At 35.3% G+C, this 19401-nt stretch overlaps 1 protein-coding gene across 8 annotated transcripts in view; it reads right to left on the bottom strand.

Annotated features, from left to right (window-relative positions):
- Positions 1-284: 284 nt before the first annotated feature.
- Positions 285-19401, bottom strand: part of OSBPL8 (oxysterol binding protein like 8) — a 147779-nt gene continuing 128662 nt past the window's right edge. For all 8 annotated transcript variants that reach the window (XM_041737924.1, XM_041737927.1, XM_041737925.1 and 5 more), the window contains 8 exons: positions 18184-18281; positions 16489-16578; positions 14618-14754; positions 12954-13139; positions 12544-12631; positions 8616-8721; positions 6567-6669; positions 285-4573 (listed from right to left, as the gene is read on the bottom strand). In XM_041737924.1, coding sequence (XP_041593858.1) covers positions 4441-4573; positions 6567-6669; positions 8616-8721; positions 12544-12631; positions 12954-13139; positions 14618-14754; positions 16489-16578; positions 18184-18281 — 941 coding nt within the window. In that variant the 3' untranslated portion in view covers positions 285-4440. The remainder of the gene's footprint in view (positions 4574-6566; positions 6670-8615; positions 8722-12543; positions 12632-12953; positions 13140-14617; positions 14755-16488; positions 16579-18183; positions 18282-19401) is intronic.

Here is a 19401-nt window from a genome sequence, read left to right as displayed (position 1 = left end):
CGGGAGCCTGCGCCCGCCTTGGCAACGCCACGTCCCTCGAGGAGGGTCCACTGGGGCTGGGCGGCGACAGGTTGCTCGGCTTCGCGTCCGCGCAGGGCAGGCGGCGGCGGATGGAGCCCCGGGAGCGCCCCCCGAGGACGCCGGGCACGCCGCGCGTCAGGGGCTGTGCGAGCCCGTCCCGGTCCCGTCCCCGTCCCCGTCCGCGTCCCCGGCCGGCGCGGCTCCCACGGAAAGAGACCAGGACGCAGCCGCCACATGCCAGATTCAAAGTCATTAGATCGCAGTTCGCTTTTTAAGAATTTTATTCAGAATGCCTACCTGTAGAAGTTAGCATTATCTTACAGATTACAAAATTCAATTCTTTTGCGTCTGCAAACATTCATAATAGGTGAGGAATAACAGACTAGAAACGTGGAGCGTCACAAAACCGTCGCCTGGGACTCGCCGTGCCCCGCGCGCCTCCGGGAAGGGGCGTGACCGGGTCGTACTCACACTGCGGGGAACGCACTTCTAGGACACCAACCTGACCAGCGGTAGAGTGTTTGAATTTATAAATGGCCGTTAAGCAGGACATTTAACTCAGATGTATATTGAAGCATGCTAAAAAGTGAAAAAAGTTTTCGGCTGAAGTTGTGTGGCTCATCAGTTCCAATGTTTCATGGCATTTTTAAAATAAATTTCAGTGCTGTAATACTAAAATAATTTTACATGATAAATGCAAAACGATAAAATTTTCTGAACATTTTAGAAAGTATATTCACATTCATTTTGTCACCGGTTTCTTGTGGCTCTTCTAAATATGTTAATCATATTAAGGAGACACTGGTCCTAGACAATTTTAACAGTCCATCTTCAATTAAAAACTGTAACAAAACAAACTATGTTAAAGCGTAACAAAAAGTAACTTAAATATACTAAATTCACACACAGTAAACAAAGTGAAACCAAATTACATAATAGTGGCAGGTTATACATTTTAAAGAATTTATCAATATAGTCAAATGACGCAGAAGTTGAAATGTAAACTTAGTGATATGTGTGGTGTTACTCCTTGTTCAAATTGGAAAATTTGGTATAAATGCTAGTATTAGTATTTTATTTCTGTACATTTAACATAATTCAAAATAATCTACAGCATCATGTATGGCTCATCAATATTGCCATCATCACTGTATATCAACCAAAAAAAACCCCAAAAATATATTCATTACCCATTACAAATGCTAGACACTGGAAAAAATGGAATTTTTTACATTTGTTTTCTTAAGTATTCTAAGATATTCTTCAAAAAGTTAAAACTGCCTTCTACAGAATTTTATGTGTATATGGCACAAGTGGACACCCAAAACAGTGTGAATTCCATCAAAAAGGCACTGTTTACAATACTCAGAATAATCTGACAAGTCTACTTCAATGATGTCTGAGAGTGAATATATCTGAAATAGTTAAATAGACAAACCCTTATAAAAGTACAGCATTACTGTTTAAATATACTATAGCTATATAAAAGGAAATAAAAATGACACAGAGAAATGACCCTTTATGACAAGTAAGCCTACAAACACTTTGAATCATATTGTAGAGTTCTGTAACACAAAAATAACAAAAGTATTTTCTTAAAGGCACAAAAGCGTGAATACTAAATGAGTGTTCCATTTTACAAGGCCAACTTCTTCAATGGAATGATGACAAAGATTACACTGTACCTTTATAAGTGATACAAAAAAGTACTAACATGAAATACAAGTAAAGTATCTATTGCTGAGACTTACTTGTTTCACATACCCCATTTATGGTCTATTCCTGGGCCAGCTACACCTCACTAAATGGTGGATGACTGAAGGCATAGTACATTTAATAACTAAACAAATGCATATAAATTTTCATGTGAAAAAATAAAATTTTTGATCAAATGAAAAAAGTCATAAGATCTTAAATCCTAGAAACCATCATGAGGCTCTCAGACAACTGGGAACTGTTAATCACAATTTTTATGAATCCATGTTTGAAGGAATATTAATCTCAGGTAGAGAACATTCAAAGTCAATTATATATATGGCTACATACAAAGTTAATTATGTGTTTTAAAGGATTCACATGCTAAGCCCAGCACAAGCACTGATCTAAAACTAAGCCGATTCCTGAGTTTTGTGTTCAGTTCACAGAAAGGAACTCATACAACCAAAAGCATAAGACTATTAGATTAGATCTATGCTTTCAGTGTATAAGAAACAGTCATGAGTAACCCTGCTCTTTTTCATGAAATAGTTTTTGACTCCTTGAGTAAAGAACCCAAAACATCTGTCTTAAAAAGAAAAAAAAGTAACTACCTTTCCAGTCTTAGAAGATACCTATACAAATAAAACACTATTTAGACCAAATGAAAATAACACACAAGTGGGTAAGACTAAAACCCCAAAGGGGAGTTACCAACAAAAAATTTTAAGTTTTCCAGGTTCAATGATGAAATGATTTTTGTGATCAGCCAATCAACTTATTTATATATGATATAAATACTAATTTAAACCATAAAAAGGATCAAATTGTACAATATTTACAAAATAATATCAATGAGTAGGCAGTTGAGCATATAACATTGGTAACAGAAAGTGAGTACAAAAATTATACTGACAAGTCTGAAATACAAACAGATCCCACCTGTTCTGTGTAGTCATAGTATACCTATACTTAAAAGGCTTAAGTACATCTTACTTATATTTCAATTAAAAAAATGTTTTCACATGTACATATGGAATAGAGCATTATTTTGCCAAAATTACATGGGATATGGCTCTTCATAAAACCTAAGGCTACTTAAAATAGGTATACTGATTAGGGGAAAAAAGCCAGCTCTTTTTTTTTTTTTTTATCACTTTTGATTTTTTAAATTTAGCGATCGTTCCTTGATTTTATATTTATCATGGCATAAATAGTTGATTGTAATCTTACTAGGGTCTCACAGCTTCTTCTTACTAAAAGGCAAAAGTAGCCAGAATAATTATTCTGACTTTTTTTTTTTTTTTTTATTCTGACTTTTATTTTCATTAATAACCATTTTGAAATCTTTACTTTCAGGATTCTGAGATATATCTTCCTAAGCTTAACTACATTTGCAAAAATTTCTTCTGAGGACTGTAAATATTTATGACAAAAGTAAAAATATTAACCCCCTCTCAAAAAATTAGGAAAAAGTTTGCCCGAGCCTGAATAAAAAAGTCGTGAAAAATCGTGGTTTTATTATAGAATGAAGTTGCTCAGAACAGAGAAGGCAAATAAGGAATTAAACTTCAGACCTTGATGCTCTTCTTAGATGCTCAACTTATTGCACATTTTAAAGAAATCAATTGTAATGTATACATAAATGGTACCATACTAAGTGTCTTTTCTTATTGCCTTTCTCTTATTTGGCTTTTGAAATATAATATTGGTTATAATTTTTTTCTACTCTACTTATTCACTGAACACACTAGGGTCTAAACAAAAGCTAAATTTTTCATAATGAAAAAAAACCCCATAAATTATCAGAATTTCATATGCCCTACAAACATCTCTAAAATTTGGCCTAGTGATTGGACCAATGGAGTTACAAAAAACAGAAATAAGAAAAAAGGACAGCAATAAATTTTGACCACACTCTTTTTTAAGCAAGTGCTTGAGGTGGTATATTATATAGATATAAGAAAGATATAATCAACAGGTCCAAATAGCTGCATACCAGTTTTTTATGTTGATATACATACACACACATTTATACCTGTAGCTATAAATATTAAATTCTAGGGGTTAAAAAAATCATGTGTAAACTTTGAAAAAAAGCAATTTGCCATATTGTCTCTCTCAGTACATCAATTTTGCCTACACTTTTTTTTTTTTTTTTTTTGCTGTTTCTAAGAAGATAATTGAACTGGGTGCTTTGGAAATGATTTTTTTTTTTTTTTTTTTTGGAAATGATTTTTAAACAGGACAGTGTTTTGAATTATTTATGTCTATTTTGCAATCATTCCCATTCTGTAATTCCTTATTGATAAAAGTCTTGTGCCTGTTTTATGAAGAAAATAGACTGCTATATAGATTTCCTAAGATTGACAATATTTGTTATGAATGCTATATCTCAGAACATACTATAGAATACAAAGACTACTGTCAGGTATACATAAGACACAATTGTGTGTACATGTGGATTTATGATATTCACATGTAAACACATTGTCACAAAAGCTAGAAATGTTCTGGCACTTAACACATAGCTCACTTTAATAACCAATAGTTCTTATATCAGGTTAAGAATAAAAGGTATGAAAGGTCAACACCTCTACATTTATCTCTAAGATTTTTGTTTTAGAAATATTGTGACATTTTAATAAAGACCAAAGCCACTTGAACATTGGTCCCAGGCCAAATCTGATTATTCCAGTTCATTAATTCAACTGTAAGGAACTTCTACTTAAACATGAAGTTTATTATGACTTGAAGCAAAATCAGGAGGAAAATGATGAAGTAGTCTTTTTGTTGCAGAAAATAATCCGTGGCAGGTGCACTTGAAACTAAATGATTTCGAAGAGCCATAATATTTCTACAAAATAAGAAACAATAAATTTTATAATTATTTGTCAAAATGTTGACATAAAACTCAGAATTTGATATATGAGATTTATTAGTAAGTCTTAGGTAACAGAACACTAAAGTTACTAGTTCAATCAATTACAACTATCTTAACAGGAAGCTGATTATCCTATGTGAAGCCATTATTAGGTCTTGTCTAAATCTACATTCCACATTGTACCACTCAATGTTGTACATCAAACATAATCATTAAAGTTTGATGATGTAAAAATATATCACCTTTCTCTGTTATCACAGTGGATTAATTAATTAATTAATTTATTTATTATTTCAGGAGCGACACGGAGAGAGAGAGAGGCAGAGACACAGGCAGAGGAAGAAGCAGGCTCCATGCAGGGAGCCCAACGTGGGACTCAATCACAGGACCCAGGTTCACACCCTGGGGTGAAGGTGGTGCTAAACTGCTGAGCCACCAGAGCTGCCCAATAACAGTGGTTTTAAAACAAAAACTATGCTCTTTAGTTGGCCTATTAAAGTTCTTTTATATTTACTTTAGGGAAGATAGAAACAAGTTGGAGAAAAATCCTAAATTCCCCAGGAAAAAGTAATACAACAGATTTCGTGACATTCCTAACTTGAAAAACTAACTTGAAAAATATAGGCACTTCATATGCTGACAGACTTTGTCAAAGTCAAATTATAGGTGAAAGACAAAAATAAAATGTTAATTTAGTCATGAAATGAGCTTACATTATCCTCAAGCTATCCTAAATGCTTTTGGCTAAAGAAAAAAAAAAAAAAAAAAAAGGTTAGTGAAGACATCCCACCCTGCCACTGCCCCAACTTCTTCTAGTAAAGTGTGTTACCAGCATAGAGAGAGAAAGGAAGCAAGTGAATAAGCAGGTTCATTAATTAATAAATATAATTAAACTAGGAAATGAGAATTTTATAAGGGCTGATGACACCAAGAAGCAGAAGACATGCCCCCTCCTCTAAAGGGAGTTCATGGGCCAGTGGGGGCAGCAGGGGTGTGGTAAACAGACACACACAATAACAACTCTGTAGTCTACCAAACACTCAAAAGCAGTATGTATAGAGAACTGTACAAGGAAAGTGGAGAAGAGATTAATAACTCCACAGGACAGGGTAAATAATTAGAAATGCTACAACAAGGGTGGCATCTGAATTATATTCTGAAGGATAAACAGGGATTTTCTTAATGGGCAGGGTGGGAGGAAGAGCAATTCAGTGTTGGCAAAGCTCCAAAGATGACACAACACACTGTATTCTGGAGATGTGAGGCGTTTCACAGAACTAGAGCATGGGACAGGTGCAGGGATAAGGCTGTAAATGAAAACAGCAACTAGATATAAGCTGTAAGATCACTAAAAACAGAGAAAAATCTTTTTTTTAATTCTCTGATATAGCAATGGGAGTCAACCAATCTGCACTCATGCTAGCTTAGCAATGGAGCAGGACGGATCAGAACCTTTCCCCCTTCAAGGAGCCTTCCTGGGTGTTAATGGCCTTGTGTTGCTGGATGATGGGGAGGTGTGTGTGAAGGTCTGGGACTACAAAAAGAGCACTCAAGGATCTCATGCTATGTAACCATTGCTATGATGTATTTCAGTATTTCAACAAGTGATGCACTCCAATTAAACATTAGCCATGTACAAAGGGACTACAGAAGCCTTTGTTAGCCAATTCTCTCAGAAACTACCCCATTTCAACACCCAACCCAACTACATTTCTAGTATGCTACAGCAGTAAGATAAAGAGCTTCCAATTTTACCCTCACAGATGAGAAAAAACCACCACTCTGCCCCTATATTTTAGTGGTGAAGGAATTTTGTAAGTTTTAGTCATCCGGCAACAGAAGCCAAGGTACTATTATAGCCCAACAATGTTATAAAACTGTAAAGTTTGCATACAATTTCCTACCTAACAGGATTCTTAACGATCTCTCTACACTTAAATGAACAGCCACTGTCCATGTATATTACCTTTTAATTTCTTCCTGTGTTTGTTTTATAGATTCAATGGAATTTTGAATGTCTCCCAATTCTATCCCTTTCTTTCTTCTTGTATTTGGTTTCACTGATTGAGCTGAAAAGACATTTGGAATGAAGTTGGTAAAAATAGAGAACATAATTATAAACAATTTACATTTCAGCTTAATGATTCTTGTGTAATAAAAATCTTCCTAGGCATTACTTTTATGGCTTAGAGTAATGTAATACTAATACTCTGTATTTTTAAAATTTCAATCATATTACTTCCAAATTAGAACATTACAGATATATTTAAAGTAACCACAAATTAGTTAAATTTTGGATAGTATCAGTTTTTTAAAACTCATCAAAATAGACAAAAATACTTTTTTTTTAAAGATTTTATTTATTTATTCATGATAGAGAGAGAGAGAGAGGCAGAGACACAGGCACAGAGAGAAGCAGGCTCCATGCAGGGAGCTGGATGTGCGGCTTGATCCTGGGACTCCAGGATCACACCCTGGGCCAAAGGCAGGCGCGCTCAACCGCTGAGCCATCCAGGTGTCCCGACAAAAATAATTTATTAAAAACATATATTAATTTGGGGGAAGGCATTACTCTCTCTCTCTCTCTCTCTCTCTCTCTCTCTCTTTTTTTATTTTTTGCATTACTCTTCTATCTCTTGTCTATTTGCCTACATCTGAGGGAGTCAGCTTTTTGAGTCCCCCTTTCATGTTTCATTGATAATGTTATCTTTCCCTAGTCACCTAAAATTTAAATATTTTTGGTTGGTTTTGCAACCTTTTCTATAAATTTTTACTGTCAACCAGTACATCGTATTTTTTTCCCCTTCAAATCTCTCATAGCCATTCCTTCCTTTTTGTTTCTGTTCATATATTAACCTCTCTCCAGGTCTCAGCTTTGTCATTTGTAAAACAGGAATTATAATAACACTACTCAGACTTCACATGATTGTAGTACATTGTGTTAAACATCTTGCTTGACACAAGTTAAGTACCCAATGAATGTCAGCTGGTAAATTACAGGTGAACAGTGGAGTGGGTAAGAGTGCATTAAGGAACTAAAATATCTGTATATATTATATATATACATACAGCCTCATGGGATATGTGACTTGGAGCAGGCTAGCTAGCCTGTGTCTCAATTTCCTTTTCTGTAAAATGGGAACAAAACAGTATAACCAATACTCCCCTCTGAAGCACACTGGTATCGTGGTGACTCCTACTTTTAAACTTTTATTGATTTTATTCCTCTTTTACACCAGTATCTTGCCCACCACCCAAATCCCTCAAGCCTAGATTTCTGTAATCCATTATAAATCCTGATTATTCATCAAGGTTCCTCTAAGAACCTTTCTCAAACTGAATTCAGCTGTGTCTCCTTTAAACTATTATTTGGTGTCTACTCATTTCGTGTCATTTATCATTTATTCACCTCTTGCGTTATCTCTGTAAAAATTAGCTCCTCAGCTTAGTACGAGCTTAGCAGAGAACTATGGCTTTAAAAACAATTTTCTCAGACTTTACCTTAATTCTTTCTTGATTCTATCTCAGTGTAATTCAAGACATTTTACACATTATCTGACTTGAACAAGAATGGCATACTAGTTAATTCAGTCCGTAATTTTGATAGTTGTATTTTTACTTGTCTGTGATTTCTAAACACTATGAGAACTTATTCTAAAAAAGAAAAAAAAAAATTGAAGCATGGACCTAAGTTCAAAACTCAAAAAATGCATCCTGCATGGAGTTAGGAAACTATCAATAATTTTTCAGAGGCTAATGAGACATAAGAGCTAGTACTACAAAGTGTTTCTTGATTTGCATATTTTCTCTTGCCTTTTCTTTGTGGCCTGGTCTTGAAACTTCTCTATAATCTAAAATAACTTTTTTTGCATACCATCTCTATCCCTACCCAAACTCTCCCATCATCTTCTTGAGTTAATATGAAAAACACTTTTCCTATATTAAACATAATACCATAACATCCTTTTAAAAGTTTAGATGCTTATAGTGAATAGCATGCAGTAAATATTTTTACCTTCACTTCCAGATGAGTCCTGGATATCAGGTTCTGGGGAAGAATAGCCTTTTGCCACTTTCTTCTGTTGCCTGGTTGGCTTATGTTTCATTTTGGGGACACTAACCTGAAAAAAGCCATACTATGTGAATTTGCAGTGAATTTTGTAATTAAAGAACAATGCTGTACGACTGTCAAAACTATCTGTTCATGGATACAGCACATTGAAATAAAAACAAAGATGAAATAGTCTAATTAAAACTTAACAAACTATGTGATACGCTCAAATTATTAAATTGTAATAGGAAACATTAATTTGGCACAAACAAAAATATTTTTAAAAGCATGCAATGAAGAGTTTCTCTTCACTCCTGAGCTCTATCAACTCAGTTTCTCTGCCACAAAATAGATATTACTATTACTTTGTATATCCTTCAAGAGACATTTTCATGTACACACAAATATGAATATAGACCCATTCCCCTCACATTTCTCACTGCACCAGTCAGTATCTCTAGTTCAATGTCAAGTAACAGTGCTTTCTTTCAATCATATCTATCTTGTTCTCAACATTAGAAGCATTCCCATTGAACGATGTTGGGTTTCCCATAAAATCTTTACTTAGTTTTAATAATATCTGGAAAATGTAGAAAGCATCTTATAAGAAACGGAAGTGCTATTTTGCAGAGCAGGATTTAAATCTATACAAACATTTGAATGCATGCACAAGATTCAGAAGTGTATCAAACGATCAAGTAGTATAAAGTTTGTCTTAGAATAATGTACTTTAGATTCTACTCTATTAATAGGCTTGCAATTTTGGAGGTCAATCCTAAGGTTAAAAACTCGAATTCAAGAGAAGACACTGGAATCTAAAGGGTAAGGTAATTTATATGCTGAGAAAAACAGGGAAACAGTCATCATAACTCTTAGATTCTATTCATACCTGTTTATTTTTCTTTTTTAAAAAAGATTTTATTATTATTATTTATTTATGAGAAACACAGAGAGAGAGAGAGAGGCAGAGACACAGGCAGAGGGAGAAGCAGGCTCCATGCAGGGAGCCCGACATGGGACTTGATCCCAGGTCTCCAGGATCACACCCTGGGCTGAAGGTGGCGCTAAACCACTGAGCCACTGGGGCTGCCCTCTGCTTATTTTTCTAAATAGGAATTATCCACCAATAACTTCCTCTTTTGCAAAATCTTATTCAAAAGACAGTAATTAAAATTTCTATAATTTTATTTTATTTTTATTTATAATTTCTATAAACAATGAGCTGGTAGGTTCTAGATTCGGTCTACACAATGCCCTCCTACTTCAAGTGATAGAGATTGAACATTGTAACTTTAGAATCCAAATCCACATTCTCAGAATAGGCTCAAATTGGAGACTGATGAAGACTGGTGAGAAGTATTTAAAATGACAATCTACCTCTCCGTAAACTCTACTTTTAAGAGAAAATACAGATGCCATATGTGTCTCTATCATGTTAGTACTGTTAAAGGAAGAAACAAAATTTTTAAATGTTTTACTTTTTTTTTTTTTTTTTTTTTTTTTTTTTAGAGAGGGAGAGAAGGAGATTTGGGGAGAGGGAAAGAGAGACAGAGAAAGTGAGAGCCAGTGAGTTAGCAATCTTAAGCAGGTTCCATGCCCAGTGCGGAGCCAGACACGGGGCTCAATTTTTTTTTTTTATATTGTTTTATTGGAGTTCGATTTGCCAACATATAGCATAACACCCAGTGCTCAACTCATCAAGTGCCCCCCTCAGTGCCCGTCACCCAGTCACCCCGTCCCCCCGCCCACCTCCCCTTCCACCAGCCCTTGTTCGTTCCCCAGAGTTAAGTGTTTCTCATGTTCTGTCTCCCTCTCTGATATTTCCCACTCATTTTCTTTCCTTTCCCCTTTATTCCCTTAGACTATTTTTTTATATTCATGGGGCTCAATCTTATCATGACCTGAGTTGAAATCAAGAGTCAGATGCTTAAATGACTGAGCCACCCAGGTGCTCCTAAAATGTTCTACAATTTCTAAATAGGGATAACATGTGTGTGTACAGATATATATATATATAAAATGTTGCCATCTTAGCCATTTTTAAGTGTACAATCAAGTTGTATTAAGTAGATTCACAATATTGTCCAAATGTCACAGCTACTTGTGAAACATTTTTGGGAGAGAGACTGTAAGTAATGACTTCCCATTCGCTCTTCCCTTCAGTCCCTAGTAACATCTTTTTGACTTTAGTTATTCTATTTTTGAGCTCCAGAATTTGTTTGGTTTCTTGGTATAATTTCTCTTTATTGATATTCTAATTTTGTTTATGTATCTTTTTCTTGGTTTCCTTTGGTTCTTTGTTCCTGTTTAACTCTGTGGGCACATCTGAGACAACTGTTCTAAAAACTGTTTGCTAAGTCTGGTGTCTGGATTTCATCAGGGATGGTTTCTGTCTACTTTGTTCCTTTTACTGGGTCATGCTTTCAAGCTTATTTTTATGCCTTGTAATTCTTTATGGAAAACTGGACATCTGATTGTTATAATGAAGTAATTCAGGATATTAGATTCTCCACCTTCCCCTGGGCTTGTGGTCTTCTGGACTGATGAAATCCATAGTACTCCATTTGTTCAGTGAAGTCCCTAAATTGTTTTTACAAAGACTGTACGTCTTGTTCATGGTTACTGAAATCTGTTTCTTAGCTTGCGTTCAGCGAGCATTCTGACAGAAGCTTCCTTGAATACCAGTAGCTAAACAAAAACAAAAGACAAGAACAAAAAACACTCTCCCAGTCTTATTAGACTGGCTCTGTAGCAGCCCTCTTTCAATACTAAGCCAGGCTTGCACAGGTCTTTTCTGAGCATAAGCATTTTGCGTTGGACATTTCCATGGTTTTCTAAAATCTCTGATTCCCTAGTTTCCCAAAGAATCTCTCCCCAGCTTTTGTTTCAGGCCTTACATAGTCTACTGTATTGTTTCAATGGTAATCTTTTGCCCCAGGAATGTGAAGGCTGTATGGTTCACAGGACTTCCAAGCAATGCCTTGCAGCCTTTCTGGTTGAGCTATGAGAGCGAAAACAGAGATGCTTGCCCTGCAAGAATCCTTTAGATAGCCACCCCACCCCCCAGCCCCCACTCCCAGAGGTCACAATAGACATACACAATTGGTGAATAAAGTCTGCTATGCTCCCCTCTGGAACCAGGGTTCACATTGGGACTGTGGGGACCCTTAAAAACTACTAGAGCACCAACGATGAGTTGGGACAAGGGCAAGTAAAAATACTATAAAGCTTTCCTATGGCTTTAAAGTCACCTCCTTCTTGATTTAGCACTCTGTTGTTGCAAACCTCTATTTCCATAGTTCTGGCAAATTTGGTTCTGACACCTTTTGCTTGCTTTTTTGTTTCTTTGAAGGGATAGAGCTTGGAGCTGCATATCCTGAGATTTTGGTGCCCTCAAATTTTAAATTTTGCAGTTAAATTTTAAACACTGGTAGCAAAAGATACTAAAGGCTTAAAAAAATTTGTATGCCAGGAGCGCCAGGGTGGCACAATGGGTTAAGGGTCTAACTCTTGGTTTTGGCTCAGGTCATGATCCATAGGTTGTAGGATCAAGGCCTGAGTCAGGCACCACACTCAGCGTGGAGTCTTCTTGAGATTCTCTCTCTCTCTCTCCTCTGTACCTTATCCCTGAGCTCTCTCTTTCTAAAAACTAAATAAATAGGGGCACCTGGGTGGCTCAGTGGTTAGGCATCTGCCTTTGGTTCAGAGTGTGATCTTGGAGTCTGGAATCAAGTCCTGCATCAGGCTTCAACCAGGGAGCCTGCTTCTCCCTCTGCCTATGTCTCTGCCTCTCTGTGTCTCTCATGAATAAATAAATAAAAATCTTAAAATAAATTAATCTTTTAAAAATATTTATATGCCTAACAGATCTTGTCATGTTTTTATTACATACCATTGGAGTGCGATGTTTCACTTTGGTCTGGATAACACCATCTTTTTCGAACTGTATCATATCATTAAGTGGGTCCCATGGTCTAGTACTGCATAAATTAAAACAAACAAACAAACCCATGTGATTAATAACAAAACACTCAAGTACTTTTCCAAAAATGTATTCTATAATTAGATTTTTATTAGCAATTATGAACCTAGTTATAAGATTAATATTTGTCATATCTAATCTAATTCTCAGCTTATTTTGTACACTACTCTCATGGAGTCAAATTTATGATGAATAGAACATCAAGTTTAAAATCTCATACCAATTTATATATATATGGCTTAATGAAAAACTACCCAACTGTAAAAATTATAGAAATAAAGGCAAAAAGTTATGTTGGTATATTCTTAGTATATACTTACTCTGCAAACTTGTAATGCCATTCTCCTGTGAGTGGATCAAGTTCAAATAACTTGCATGTCCACTCCTCACTTTTTGTTTTCCGATCTCTGGCAGCTTGTCTTTGAGCTTCTTCTAAAACATACTTCTCTTGAGTAGCTTCTGTTTGGTCTTTGGCATTTATGGCTCGAGTTACCCGCTGCCAGAGTCTAGTAGATGTATACAAACAGCATTAAAAAAGCAAAAGAAAATAAAATTTACATAGAATAGACTTGAATTCCCTTGATAGAAAATGGTGTGCCCATGTGGGTTTTTGGCTTTGCAAAAACTTATGCTTACAGGCTTAGAAAGAGTGAGGATATAAAAAGTGGTGCCTTGAGAGATCACAGTGGAGACCAATCTTTTTCTTGCCAGTAGGGAGTTATTACCTGGGTTCCTAAACATGACAATGAATGGTACTGACCAGAGACTAGTTAAGAATGTAATGAAGGCTCAACAATCTGTATTTTTATGCTCCCTGGATGATTTGTACCACTGTTTAAAATTTACTGGCCTCAAAGATACAATACTGTAATGCCATGCTTCTCACCGTTGGATGCAGGAATCACCAGAAACTTTTAAAATCAAAATCTTGGAGATGGGCTCAGGTATTGTTTTTAAAAATGTTTTCCAGGTGATCTTAATGTGTAGCCAATGTTGAGAACTAATGATCTAATAAGAAAAGACTGAGGTAAAATCTTTTCCCCTACTGAAGTTTGGTCTTTTATAAGACAAATAAAAATATACTATCTATATCCCACTTACCTGAGAAAACAGCATGTTGTGACTGAAAGAATACAAACTTTGGAATCAGATAGAGTTGGGTTGAATTCTTGGCTGGTGAACTAAAAGTTACTTATCCTAAAACTCATCTCATCTTTAAAATATGTTAAATTATATTCACACCTCAGAAATTGTTGTCTGCCTTGGCAAAGCTTCCCTCTTGATAGAGAGCATCGTGGTTACAGCTGAAACAATTTTTAGAACTGGTACATACATATTTTTCCATTTTTGACAAACTCAATTTTAAATGTATAGGAAAAGCACACAGACATGAATCCCCATGACAGAGAATGATACGCATATGAGAACATGTAGTGAACTGTATAAAGTGTATAAAGTAACTGATGGAGGGTCTTTTACACAGAAACCTTCTAACACAAAGAAATATAATAAGAATAGAACTGGGCAGTACTTACACAATATTTTTGGTTACAAAGTATAAGAGAGCCAGCAAGAATTTCGTGAGTAAACAGAAACTATGGTCTTAACTACTACCCAACTAATGTAAGTCCTCTAAGAAGCCTGCATATCCTGTGACATGATTCTTATATTTTGAAAACCAAGAGTAATTATAATTAGTCCCATGATTTTTATACAAACAGAAGTTTTTTTTTTTTTAAATAGGCCCTAGAGCAGATAAGGAAAAAATGGGAAGTTTTAAACTGCAGAAAACCAGTATGATTTGCATGTTTTTTGACATTCACAGATTAAAAAAAAAAAAGTTCCATCACATCCCAGAAATATTACATTATTTTGCTGAATTAAAATGTGACTGAAAAGTGGCAGAGAAAAGTGTCTATACTATTGAGGGATTTAAAAACACTCTTCAATATTCATGAAGTTAGCCAAACAGTGGTATACTTACTTCTCGGATTCAAAATCTCCCTGCTCTTCAAATTTTACAGTATGCCTTATTAATCTCCACTGCTTAATGTCTGGTGTTGGGTTCCAGAAAACCTCTGAATTATCAGTTTTTTTGTCATTAATAAAAACTTCACTATCCTATATTAAAATAAATTAAAAATTAATGTAGAGAATTGTCATTATTTAAAAGAGGATTATTTACTATAATATTATAATAATAATACTTTCTTCCTGATACTTTATCCCATGGTTAAACACATTTTTAAAACAAATACATCTGGCACCTTTCTAAAAGTCCCAAATCTCTTGTCATTTTATAAAACCATTATATTAAATACATAATACTAGTCATTTAAAAAATTTGGTTAAACACACAAAAAAGTCAAGAGCTTTCACAAGTTTTACTGCAAAATAAATTTCAAACAATCACTTGCAAAAGCTCAACAACCATTTCTGAATTATACAGCATAGTATTTGCTAGAGCTACAATGAAATGCTATTGACTATCTATTCAACTATACATATATATATATATATATATATATATATACACACACACACACACACACCTCAAAGAGCCCTTCTTACCATTAAAAATTTGACCACAGTCTTAGAAACTTCATTTTTAAAAATAGTTTTATATTTTTCCAAATGATTTTCAGATAGAAATAAATTTTTAAAATTACAGAGCATATGTGGCCTTTTGGTTGAGTCTCTAGATCCAGATCCAGTTTCATTTTCTCATCACATTTCTCATCATTTTCGCTTTTTATAATGCAGAAAATAGCAGTGTTCACAGTGAGAATGCATCTAGGCAGTACCGTGATATAGCCTTCTTATTCATTTAAGATCCTCTTAACAAAATTATATAAATGTGAATTTGTATCAATAGAGAAATAAATCAACACCATTGCTCTCAAATGCCACTGTATCCTTTCCATGTTCCTCAAAAGGAAATGTAATTCTTCTGGGTAAGAGGCAGTATACTGCTCTGAACAGAAACACAACCCTGGAGCCAGAGAACATGGGCTGTAATTCTTGTCCCATCACTTTGAGCAAATTATTTTTTTTTTTAAAGATTTTATTTATTTTTTCATGAAAGACAGAGAGAGAGAGAGACAGAGAGAGAGAGAGAGAGAGAGAGAGGCAGAGACATAGGGAGAGGAAGAAGCAGGCTCCACATAGGGAGCCCAACGTGGGACTCAATCCCGGGTCTCCAGGATCATGCCCTGGGCTGACGGCGGTGCTAAACCGCTGAGCCACCCAGGCTGCCCTCACTTTGAGCAAATTAAACTCTGTGCCTCAGTGTTCTCCTCTATAAAATGGAGACAGTAACAGTACCCATTTCATATAGTTATTAAGTATTAAATGAGTTAATACGAGTAACATCCTTATTTATTTTATTATTTTTAAAATATTTTATTTATTTATTCATGAGACACAGAGAGAGAGAGAGAGAGAGGCAGAGACACAGGCAGAGGGAGAAGCAGGCTCAACGTAGGGAGCCCGATGTGGGACTTGATCCCAGGTCTCCAGGAGCACGCCCTTGGCCAAAGGCAGGCACTAAACCACTGAGCCATCCAGGGACCCCCTGAGTAACATTTTTAAACAGTGCAATACATTATAAGTGGTAAATGTTAGTATTTTTTTTTAATGTTAGTATTTTTATTGAAATAAAGTCTTAGAAAGATAAAGTATTACATGAAACTAAATATTGTTGATGATAGATCAATGCTATAATAATACTGGTTAGGCTGAAGCTTATGTTGATGATGCTTTGAGCAGTGGAATAAGTGAACTTATAAAATGTTATTTTAATTTTTTTTCACAGAATACAGTCTTCTTGTCAAGAGAAAATACAAAAGTACTTACCCAATGGCCTTCCAAAGTAGCTAGGACTTCTTTTCCCAATTTAAGTTTCCCTGATATTTGATTAACACAGTCACTACTACCTAGAAATGGCTTTTAAAAGAAAAAACATTACAGAAATATTTTGCTTTAAACTTCTATTTACATATAATATAGACAAAAAGGAATGAAAGAAGTGATGGTATAGTTCTTGAAGGCAAAGAGGATGAAATCCTGACTCAAATTTTAGTCAGAAATGTTCAACGAAAAAAATTGGAATCTGTTGCTGTGGAAAATAAAGGTAAAAACAGACTGTGTGATGTCCAAATACACATACTGAGAAAGATCACAAATGATGACTCATGCCCTGTGTGCCCTTCTGACTCAACCATGGTCCATCAATGTTGCAGTCTATTTAAGCTACTACTTAAATTCAGTGGACTTGAGGGACTTAATTTACCTATTAGAATAATAGTCCTTCCTTTGAAACAAAACAGTAAAACAAAACTTTATCAAAAAATCCTCCAAAAATTAAATTAGAAAGAATACACTGAGTTTCCATATATTGCCTTACTGATGTCTCTCGTCAGTGACACCCTTACAGGTGTGGAAAATTACTTAAGACATCTTTAGCCATGATTTTCAGATATCATTATCACCACATAATCAAAAAATTTGCTAAGATTAAGGAAAAAAGGGCATTGTACCAAATACTACTTCTGATACTTTTTATCAGAACAAAGTTGATCAGCTGGATATCAAAACAGGAGAAAGTTAGTAACAAATATCATAGAGTTCATAGAAATATTATCTGGACATATTGTATTGTCCTATACCAATAACTGCCACATGGAAAAGGTCATACATTTCCCTTTCACTTAGAGGCAGACAAAATTTTCCAAAGATGGCCATCTTCCCATTGAGAAGTGGGGTCTATATCCTTTCCTCTTAAATTTAGGTGGACTTTTAACTCTTCAACTAATCAAAAATCATGAATAGCAATGCAGCTTCCACCTTGTTCACATAAACACTTGCATTTGGAACTGTGAGCTGCCAAATAAGAAGTCTATCTTGAAGCGGCTATGCTGAGAGGCAGCCAAGCCACATGGAAGGGCCATACGTACAGGTGCTCAGATCAGCAGTCCTAGTCTTTAAGTTGTCCCAACCCCAGCACAAGACACGTAAGTGATGAGCCTTCACATAACTCTGGTTCCAACTGTTGAGCCACTCACAACCTGCAAGTCTTCCTAACTGAGGCCCCAAACATTATGTGGAAGAGATAAACTACCCCCAATATGCTCTAAGTTCCCAACTGATAGAACTACCACAGATCAGAGCAAGGTTGTTTTCAAGGCTGTGAGTTTGAGTAAATTATTAGGCAGAAATAGTAAACAATACAATTCTTAATGTATACAACTTTAGCTCTAGCTGATATATACTTTGTGGTATTTTGTAAAGAAATGCTTTAATTTACTGAGAAATTTCTATCCATTCACTTCATAGATCTCATCTTCCATAAAATACCAATAGTTTTATTAATTAAAATCAATAAACAAAAAATGATGGCTTTCTGTTGATTTGGATCTGCCAAGGCTGCCCTCTGATGAACTCTGTGCTCTTAAATTCGTTTTTTAATGAAGGAACTAAACTGGGCTCTTTGTCCAATATTAATAGCACAGATCCTCTTTAAATTGGGTGATACCTTCTATCTGTACTAACCTTTAGTTTGAATTCAAGTATTGCACTGTATCCAGTTTTTTGACATGTAATATTGACTATTCCACCAAGCTCCAGTGTCATTGTGCCATAAAGAATTCCTAAAGGAAAAAACAAAACAATTTTGACAAAAGGTTGAAGAGAGATACTAGCTAATAACAAGCAGAACTTTTCAATCTACTCTCCTTCTAGGAGAGACCAATAATTCAAGTGTATTCTGTCCCCACCCAATAAAAATCTGAAACAGACAAAGTTGTTTCTGTAGGACTTAAGTAGGTAACAGAGGATACAATTATTTGCAGATTCCATTCCATTTGTAGATCAAATTATCTGTGAATTCACATTCTTACTAAAACATGTTAGCAATCCTCAAATAAACATCCACAGCATCTTTGTAGTCTTCCATGGACATGCAAAGAGTGAAAAATCTGAGTTTTCCCATGTGCAAATTGCCAATTGAGGCTGAACAAGGTAACATGTCCTCCTGATGTCATCCCTCACTTGGTAAACAAGTGCCTTTTTTGCAGTATATGTAAGTGCCACATTTTTCACAGTTTGGTGATTTTTGTTGCTATTTTATAGTTAAAATGACCTCAACTGTAGTGCTAAAGGGCTGCCTAGCATTCCTAAGCACAGAAGGCTATAATGTACCTTATGGAGAAAATGTGTGTTAAAGCTTGGTTCAGGCATTAGATAGTGCTGTTGGCTGTCAGTTCAATGTTACTGTATCAATGATATACAGTAAGGTGTTTTTAAATAGAAACAAGGTTATATATTGATTGGTTGATGAAAAGGTGACTCATAGGAAACTAATCTTGTGTTTCCCCTAGGAGCAATGGTTTAGTATTCATTAAAATGTGTTTGTGGTGACTATGGAACATAACTACTGCTCATCATAAGAATCAACTGTATAAGTAAGACAAACATGTTAAAAAAAAAAAAAAACCCTCAAGAGGTTCTGTGACTTAAAGTTGAGAAAATTCATTTACCTTTGTTAAAGTTTGTGTGTGTGTGTGTGTGTGTGTGTGCAAGTGTGTGTGTGTGTGCATGTACATGTGTGATCTGTTCTTGGACTAAACTGTTAAGGCAGCCTTTAATATACAAAAGCACAATGTTAACTTCCAAGTGGGGACCAGACTATGCAGTGTATCTCATACTTATGTGGCTATGGAAGGTGTAAAACAATTTGTAAGATTAAGAATTTGAGGAACACATCTTAGA

Source organism: Vulpes lagopus, chromosome 23, assembly GCF_018345385.1.
Source record: "Vulpes lagopus strain Blue_001 chromosome 23, ASM1834538v1, whole genome shotgun sequence".
Classification (NCBI taxonomy): Eukaryota; Metazoa; Chordata; class Mammalia; order Carnivora; family Canidae; genus Vulpes; species Vulpes lagopus.
This window is presented reverse-complemented; position numbering and strand designations above follow the sequence as displayed.